Source organism: Thalassophryne amazonica, chromosome 9 (assembly GCF_902500255.1).
Source record: "Thalassophryne amazonica chromosome 9, fThaAma1.1, whole genome shotgun sequence".
Classification (NCBI taxonomy): domain Eukaryota; kingdom Metazoa; phylum Chordata; class Actinopteri; order Batrachoidiformes; family Batrachoididae; genus Thalassophryne; species Thalassophryne amazonica.
The window spans coordinates 17,236,391-17,246,009 of NC_047111.1; the positions used below are offsets into that span (position 1 = coordinate 17,236,391).

The 9,619-nt window shown below is 39.0% G+C and overlaps 1 protein-coding gene across 1 annotated transcript in view; it reads left to right on the forward strand.

The window, feature by feature from the left end:
- mpzl1l (myelin protein zero-like 1 like) overlaps nucleotides 1-6,387 on the forward strand; it is a 31,512-nt gene extending 25,125 nt beyond the window's left edge. The window contains exons 5-6 of the mRNA XM_034177689.1: nucleotides 4,864-4,969; nucleotides 5,339-6,387. Coding sequence (XP_034033580.1) covers nucleotides 4,864-4,969; nucleotides 5,339-5,434 — 202 coding nt within the window. The 3' untranslated portion in view covers nucleotides 5,435-6,387. The remainder of the gene's footprint in view (nucleotides 1-4,863; nucleotides 4,970-5,338) is intronic.
- The last annotated feature ends 3,232 nt before the right edge of the window (nucleotides 6,388-9,619 follow it).

Sequence of the window (9,619 nt, forward strand, 5' to 3'; positions counted from 1 at the left end):
GTACAACTCCCCCCCACTCTCGCTCTGGCCTGCAGTCCACACCCCAGAACGCGGGCATCAACACAACGTGACTTTTGTTTTGAGAAAGAATAATGGAGCATGTCATTGAGAGATTACCGAGTTTAACCTGATGCTGAGGAGGTTATTTTGATATGAGGGGGTAAAGTCATGTCCTATTATGACCAAATAAGAACAGCTAGTTATGAATGAGAAATTAGCATCGTTGCTAAATAAATAGGCCAGATGCACAGAGAGATGCACAGCAGTGTCCGCTTCTTTGCAGAGAAGGTCAGGTCATCTGAACACCTCCCATCCAGTCACATACAGACCTGTTCTGTGCCGCTGGCTTTGGATTTTATTTTTTATCTGCATGCTAAGCTATGAATTTCACAGTGTGCTTTATTTGTATGACAAAGCAGGTGACAGACGTACAGTGTGTTTTACAAATGCGCCTTTAAGTGCCTCCATACAAAGTAACCGATATACCGGCATAGATGCACATAGTCCATATGGCCTGAATTATTTTGCAGTTTTGTTCACTGACTATGATTCACCAGAACTCTTTTTAATCCAAAGGTTGAATGAATTAAAGACTGTATTGTCCAAGAAGTAGTAGTAGTAATATTAATTTTTCTCAATTCATTTTCAACCTCTTATCTGGGTCATGGTGGCAGCAGAGCAAGCAGCTCATCCCACACTTTCCTATCCTCAGCCAAGTCCTGTATCTTTTCCTGGAGTAATATTAGTTGCAGTTGTTAAATTGAACAGTTATGTTTGTAATCACTCTACACACGGCTGTGGCCGAGTCCAGATGATCTGCAGCCATGACCACCTCTGCATGTTTGGCCAGACCCGCACTAGCAGGCCGGTCCGGCACTCAGACTAGTCAAACAAACTGGTCGTTGGTGGAGTAGTGCACTTGGTGTGGTCCAGAGTGCCTAGTGTGAGAACACCCTTAATATTGATGTTTGGGAACATTTATTCAGTGGCTGCAGTGCGTTTGATTTTAATATTAAACAAAAACAAATATAAATGGATGTTAAATTGCATTAACTCTTTTTCTGCATGTTGGAATTCTGGATTTATTCTCTCTCTTACAGAATAAAAACACATTTTTGGCTGTTTGGACAATTACATATTTTACAATTATTTTAACAGTTCCCCTCCTGCTTCCTCCTTATTGTTGTGTGTCATTAACTGTGAGATTAACTGCACATTGAAGTGTACAAACTGACCCGGGTCACAGAGAGCTGAAGGTTCTGCTCACTGGGGTTTGCTGTGGTGCCGTCACTTTCATCACACTGTTTAACGCCAATAATTTCACACTTCACTTTTCTTACTAACGTCATTTTGCCACATTACCAAACATGAGTCTGTGTATTCTGTTTTCTTAACATCTAAATTGTTTTCTTTTGAGAGATATGAGTCACAGTTTGCTAATGTGATACATATACGTGACAGGAGGGGTGAATTCTCAAACCTGGGAAGAACATTGTGTTGGAGTTTTTTGGGGTTTTTTTTAGCTGTAAATATAGCCAACTTCCATAACAAATATGGTTCAAGTCACTGACAGACATTTTAGTGAAGTCAAGCACAGGAGAAACTTACTGACAAGTTTGGAGGGCAGAGTGGGCTGTAATATGACACACGTGAATAAAATGAATCAAACCAGTGCACGCTGACCCCACTCACATCTGATTTACTATCAGTGATTTCCAGGGATAATATAAAATATTTGTTCTACAGAAATCTTAACTTACCTGGCGTAACAGCTTGCACATTGGACTGGGATGCCAGCGACTCGGGTTCGCTTCCCGATCGCAGCCATGCTCCCGACTGGCACTCTTAATATCGGTGCTGGGGAGGAGGGAGAGACACGTGCCGTGGGCCCTTCTGGAAACAAGCTTCGTGCTTTCGTTGGTTACCCACGTTAAATATGATCCTCTTCTTCTTCCTGTGTGAAAATTTGCGTTGAAATGTCACAATTTCACGTATGTCAATTTTTGGACAGACCCATGTGTGTGAGACGGTGGCCATTGTAGAGGTTCTTCACAAAAACTGATTACATCATCATGTTGTGTGCACATTGAGCTCCAGTCATGCTGAGTCATAGCTTTTTGCTGCTTATGCACTTGATAATAAAGGTTGTGTTCACGTATGTTAAATCTTGATGGAATTTGGAGGGAGTAATTTGAAGTGAGCATTAAGTATTGTTCTGGCTTAGGGATATTGGGGAGAGGATTGGACTTTACAGCTTGCTGTATTTCTAAGCATTTATCACTGCAATATTGCTACTCAGACTACTTTGCTAGATTTGGGACCACTTGGATTTTGAGATTTTTGTGACAGAAATAAAACAAAATATAACCCTAACCTTCTAAAAAAAACAAAAAAAACAAAGCCAATATACCATTCATTTGGCAATTAATATATATGTATGATCCATATATGTCAATAGAAACTGTATCCAGTTAATCAGACCAACAAAACAATTCAAATTTGAAGCTTGAAAATTGGGTGTCCAGGTATGTCACAAAATAAACATGTCTGACTAGTGACTACCCATTTTTTTCAAATGTTTTGTTTAAAAAATTAGCTATGAAAGATTCTGAGGCAAGACTGTTTCTAGATATGCAATATAAAACCGAATAGATAGACTTAACGAAACAAATGTGTTTTCTTGCATCTTATTTATTTGAAGACCATTTACAGAATCATAGCACAAAATAACACATTATCAAATTGTGACTCATGCTATTTTATTTAAGGAAAGAAAAATTCTATCTTACCAATTTGAAAATGTTGCTCTTGATTTCTGTTGAATTGTACAACTAAATTACACAATTCTTAAAAAAAATTTTTCTACATTTTTTAACTTCTTGTTACCAGTTTTCTTTTTCCCTCCACAAAAGAGAAAATAAGATTTGTGTCTATTGATAGAAACTGACACTTTTTTTTTTACATTATCTACTGATGAGTCTGAAATTAAATTCTGATGATAAAATCTGGCATCATTAAAAAAAAAAAAAAAAAAAAATTTACACTGACTCTCATGTTGTCATCATTGTCTGCCGCTGCTCGAGTTCTTCAAAGTTAACCGCTGCTCCTTTGCCGCTTTCATCTCTGGTCATATTTGAAGTGTGTGTGCTGCTCACATCTGTGTTTTGCTGCTCTTATGTCAGAAACTCTGAAGTAACTGAAGAAAAGCTCATTGTTTAGCTCATATAGTTGATTTGAATTCTTCCAGGTGTGTTTCTGATCTCCTGAGCAGAGAGCGTTCTTGCTTTAGTGCAAAATGTGTCACAATTAAATAGAAAACAGGCTTTAATGCTCAGTGTGGCTGTTGCTTGTTAAAATATATAACAATTATTTTGGATTGCGTCCAGTCTACTGTATTTTCCAGACTATAAGTCGCATTAGAGTATTACATACATCTGTCTAAAAAAATGCTTCATAAAGAGGAAAAACATATATTAGTTGCACAGGTCTGTCAGTTCAATTTGTTTTTGAAATGTGGTGCTACTGCTTTATTCATAATGCAGGCACAGCATTAGCGAGCAGAAGCTAATGGGATAATGAATGTTATTGTATGAGGCACAAATAACTCAAGAATAAACTGCTTCTTTTCACCACTGAACAGACGAAAACATCTGTTTAGAGCTCAACACGGCCATGCTTATCCCACTAAATGTAATTCAAGATTTTTAAAATCCTATACATTTTCAAAAATTATAATTATTAAAATTATAGCCTTACCTTAACCTAGCTGTTCTCGTTATTGTGGTCCACAAATACCAAACAAGTGGAATGCTGAGTAGTATGATGGTCTTTCAGTCTGCGAGCAAGATTCATTAATTTCACTTGTTCTCTAAGACCCAGCACATCCTCCTCATTAAGATCTTCTTGTTTTACGATGGTTGGCATCCAGCTTAATGCAGTATTACCGTCACCTTACTCCAGAGTCTGAATCACAGCCTCATGCAGTATACAGGAGCAACTTGTCGCTCATGGAGACAGTGCCATCTTGTGACCATAGATGATAACGCAGTATTTTCTTACAGTGTAAGTTGCTTTGAAATATATCTTGCAAAACCAGTAAATTCTTGAAGTGAAAAAAACATCTTTTAGTCTGGAAAATATAACAGTTAGAATTCATCCAGTTTGAGTTATTTTATTGTTGATTTACAGGAATTTATATCTAGTTTAAAACATGTTTGAAAACAGGCTAATCGATTCATTCATTCATTTCTAGATAACATTTTAGCACTGATCATATCTGGTTTAACCAAAATGAAGCAGAAAGTGGGGGGGAGGGGGGTACGCAAACTGTGCTGCTAAAACGTCTCCTACGCAAGTAACCAGGTACGATTTAGTTGTTGCTGATAATTCTGATCTGGTTTATAAGAAACACGATGAGAGGGGAGGTTACGAGTTAGTGTGAATTTTATTAACTACACACAGCACAGTGAAATCAGACCTGTTACCGCAGGGGAACATGGTTTATATCAGATTTGATTATTGTTAGTCCACTAACTAGTTGTTTAATTACATCATTATGCTTCTGCTGATAAATGATTTTGAATTATTATAACACATCAATCAATCACGTTATGTTGAATGTCATCATGCACATCAAGTTGTCTGTTGTGGCTTTTCGGGCCAAATTGTTGTAAGCTGCTACATTTGCATTCAGTGTCTCATGTGCTTGTCTCTCATTGTTTTATTTTGTCTATCTCGTGATTTCTGTTTGTCTCCATTTTCTTTTTCTTTTTTTTCTCTTTTTTTTTTTTTGGTTGTGCGCGCCACTGATTCCTGAACCGCACTATTTGCTCCACACCATGGCAAATCCTAACCCTAAACTAGATGCACATCCTTGGAAAGCGAGAACACTCGCGCTCCACAACCACGAAAGAAGGTGGAGTCCAGTCTGGCAGGCTCCAGGTGTAGCAGTCCCTCGGGTCCCGTGCAGGTAGGAAGGAGCTGGGGGACGAGGACGTCAGCCTTTACTGTCAATATTTGATTTGTGTGAGCTGAAGAAGTGATTTTTTTTTATTATTATTGTTTTTATTTCTGTCTAAACAAAAAGAACTTTCATGAATATGCTTATTTTTATCTTTTTGTATCATCCACCCACCAAAAAACAAAAAACAAAAAATCACTTGATTTATTTAAAGTCTCAAAGTGCTAAAACTTCAGTCACTAAATCCTCAAACAGTTTGGGAGCCACAACTTCACATGCGCTTTTAGTTTTGAGTGTCACCAGGCCATACCGCCACCTACAGGCAGCGGAGGCCGGATGCTGTGATTGTTTGATGACGACTTTGGCGCTGTGTTCCAGGGCCCGGTGATATATGCCCAGCTGGATCACTCGGGCAGCAAAAACTCATTCCATAAGATGGAGCCAGTGGTCTACGCTGACATCCGCAAAAACTGAAGAGGACATCAGCACCACGGGGAAAAAAGACAAAAAAAAAAAATAATAATAATAATCAGACCTCTATCAGCTGCTCTCGGGACAGGTGAAAATCCACAGAATTGGTGCATTTTTCTTTACTGTCCACAGAAAGCATGTTATATTATAAAATAATGTTTTCATGTGCTTTATGTTAAAGTCATAAAAAAAAGCAAAGGTAAGGAATCACTATAGTGGACGTGATAACACTCCAATATGTTTGAGTTTATTCTGCATTACAGGGATCAAATTAAGGAAAACAAAGCCTTTAATGACATCATTCCATGTGTAAAAATATTTTATCATTGTGGCTTAAAAAAATCAGGCTCTGAAGCTTGGTGACGGTTTTGGGGCACGTGCAGCGTGATGCACGCTGCCTGCAGTGTTTTATTTTATTTTTTTTATTTGTTTTTTTTTTTTGCATGCTGTCATGATGTCTGTAACTTGAGTACTCGTTAGCGGATCGTAACACATGACGTTACTGTGAATGCTCTGGTTTCCTGTAAAGTTCCAGCATGTTGGATTTTCTTAAAAAAAAAAAAAAAAAAAACTGATCCTCACCTCAGCTTTATGTTTTAATCAGAAAAATCAATGTTTGTCTTGAATCTAATGAGTGCACGCACAGAAAAGAAACCCAGCATCAGACTTTAAGGCAGTTTCTGTCCATTTCTATTTTATTTATTTATTTTATTTTTATTTTTTTTTTGAGTTGCTGCTAATGGTCATAGACTGGGCAGGTTTTTTTTTGTGGTAAAATGTTACATTGAGGTGAAATATCTTTTTATGAAGACATTTTCAGACATGCAGGCTATGTTTTGGCTTTCCAACGTGCATCACGTCTTGCGCCTCTCGCCTCGCCATTCATCCGCCATCTTATTCCATTTTCAACAGCAGTTGTCTGTTTGGTTTCAGGTCAATTCTAAGCTATAAAAAAATTTAATACAATGGGCACAGTGTGAACGTCTCAAAATATGACCAGGAGTCTGCTGTTGCAAAATCACATTTTAAAAAGACACGTCCCCGTTTTTTTTCTTCTTCTTTCTTAATATTAAATCGTCTTGGGTACGAGTGTTGGATGAAAAGATTTGAGTCAGATGTTGACGCCCTTTAGTTCTTCAGTGGTGCTGTGGTACCTGGATCAGTGTAGCTCAGGAGATTTCAGACTACAAATCATCATTTATATCATGTCTTTGAGTTTGTCAGCTGTCAATCAGCTGCAGCTGCAGACGGTAACCAAGACAACAAAATTGATGAGGCTACAAACCTGATAACTTTAACCGCGCCATAAACTCGTGTAGCTTTTTCTTTAGAGAGTTCTCCACATTGATGTTCTGGTTGTTTGAAAAGTTACAAATGCAGTCCTCAAAAAAACTTTGACTTCAGATTTCTGACCCAACGTTTGATGAAATCAGCCAGATCCATTTCAGAACCCTCGAAGTTCTGCCTTCACGTGGATCTGCCTGCATGTCCGTGTGATCAGTCAGGTGATGCAGCACACGGCGAGCAGAAACATGTCAGTCAGCTGTTGAAACCAGACTCCATTTTTACAGCACATTTCCATCTGATGCAAACACTCAGTGATTTACGACGATGCCTCACATTGACGGCGATATCTGCTTGCAGTGCAGCCACGCAGGGTTCTCAGTCCACGTATGGATTAAGGAGCCTGTCCAGCGGAGCTTAGCGGTTTTACTGTCGCCCAGGGAATTGAACTGAGGAGCCTCTTGTCACAAGCCCACCATGGGAAGATAACGGTCTAGTGGTTTGGTGGTTGGCTTGAGACCAGATGATCATCTGTTCAAACCCCAGCCAGCCCAGACAATCACTAAGGGCCTTTGGAGAAGCTCCTTAATCTCCTTGTGTGTGTGAGGCATCATTGTATAGCAGTTTAAGGTTCTGCAACCACTTTATGAATGCAGTCCATTTACCATTTAAATGGTTTTAAACTTCAAGCTCTCCAAAACCAAGGTCAGGACTTAACAGGTCTGGGAATCTGGGACCGCCCTGCGCCTCGCTGTCGGCAGGTCGTGGAGTTTGGTTTGTTTTCTTAAATAACCTCCAAATTAGTGCAGGTTAGTTCAGCTCAAAGCGTTTTTCATTCAAGTCTCGTACGCGTTCAAACTCTGTGAGCGGCGTTTGACAGAAATTACAAATAACAGAGTAAAAATTATTATTAATATATCTAATGTTTTGTTTTTTGCCTTTTTCAGAAGCAACGCTAAGGTACCGGTCTGAAAGAGTCCGGTGAAAATGGTTCAGTGTTTGCATGCGGTTTACTAACAATGTAAAACTATCCATCCTTATTATATATTTTTTTTAAAGGAGTTTATTTCATTTTTTTTAAATAATGGGCCAAATATCTCATTCTCACTGTAGTCTAAGGTGCCGGTAAGTCCTTTTCAGATGATTTTTCAGCTTTAATAATATACATTCCACATCTCTCTTATTTGTTGTCTTTTGAAGCCTTTTAAACCAAATTTCAGCCGCGTCCCGTCCCCCCACCCCCCATGAATTCCTGGAAACGGTGTTTCTTAAATGTTCTCAGCCTCAGCTTGTGATTCTGAAATGCAGTACATAATCTGTGTTGGTAGTAATTGTTGTGAGGTGGTGCTTTTTACTGTAAGTCATTCCCGCACCGTAGCACGCTGTGGACACGTGGTGGCGTGCTTCCTGTTTTCTTCTCTCATCTCAATTTTTTTTCCTCAACCAACACACACAAACTGTCCGAAACACGTCAGTTCAAAATGGTTTGAATTGAGCTTTTCTGGAAGAATAAAAACACTTACTGTATTTATTTTTTGCTACATCTGAAGCGGTTAGCTAACAAAACACTACAGATGATAAAAACACTAACTTTGCTGAACTAGTGCAGAGTTGTTGGAAGTCGAGTATGTCAGTATTTGGGACTGTTGCAGTTTTTGTATATTTATTTCTTTGCTTCTAAAAACCACCACAATGGAGTTGAAATGCAACAAACAAGATTTTGTTGCCATGGCGACGTGGTCTAGGGAAGCCACGTAGACTACTGGTGGATCTAGGTGGCTTCCCTCAGTGGTCTGCTGGCTGCGTTTAGAGAAATTGTGCATCATGCAACTTCTGTCTGTTGCATCATCACTCACAACTTGGAGTGAAACCCATCACATCTAGGCTCGGGTCGCTTGGTTTTTGGTGAACTGCAGCTTAAATTTCACATCTTTTAGAAAGGCCTTGCTTGTTCCAGTGCACCATGAAGCAGTCTGCAGTCGTGGTTGTGTTTTGAGGCAAAGCCACAAAAACATTGACTGTCCAATTACTTTTGAGCCTGACTGCAAATGTCGGGCAAGCACAGCACGCATTGATCACCCTTCTGCTCGGATGCCTTTTATCTTTAATTTGTTCGCGGAAAGTCGCACTGAACTGACAAAATAAATTTTCAGATGTTTATGTCCAGACTTATTTTTTGCTGCTGTCCATCAGCATTAATATTTCAACAATATTAAAATATTTTTGATGACACGCCCATTAGTCTGACACAACTAATCAGATGTGCAGGTGACTGGGTCACCCCTCCCCTCATAAAATGGGCAAGATTGCTCAAGGGCAGCTTCGTAGAGCGAACCTGTGAAAGGACGCCGTTCTTTCATGTTCTGCCTCCGCGTCTGTCTGCTCAGGGCTCGAACATGTGACCTTTGAATCACAGGGTCACATCTCAGGGACATAAACATGTTTTGTAATCGTAATACTCACCAAGCTTTGCTCAAGCTGGGTTTTTGATTTTAATTAGAATTCTCTGAGGCAAATCAGCTAATGTTGCTTTTTTTTTGGGGGGGGGGGGGGGGGGCACATTTTTGTTTCAGCTTCTCAAGTATATTGGCTACATTTTAAATTTACTGTAAATTTAATGTATTTTGATTTTTAGCAGTTTGTTGAAATAACTCCACTCTGAAATCTCAGTAATCTTGTCGCTGTCTTTTTTTTTTTTTTGGAAGGAACTGCACAAAGACGTATAATTTTAGTTGCCTTCACCTTTTGTTCATGGACAGCAGTTTTTTTTTTTTTGGTCTCATTTTATAATTTGTTGCTTCTGAATGAATCATGTAAATTTCATGTAAAGTCTCGTGTGATTGGCTTGTGTGCCAAAAACAAACATGTCTTACGTGTGGCTAACCCGTGATGCCTTTATTGGCA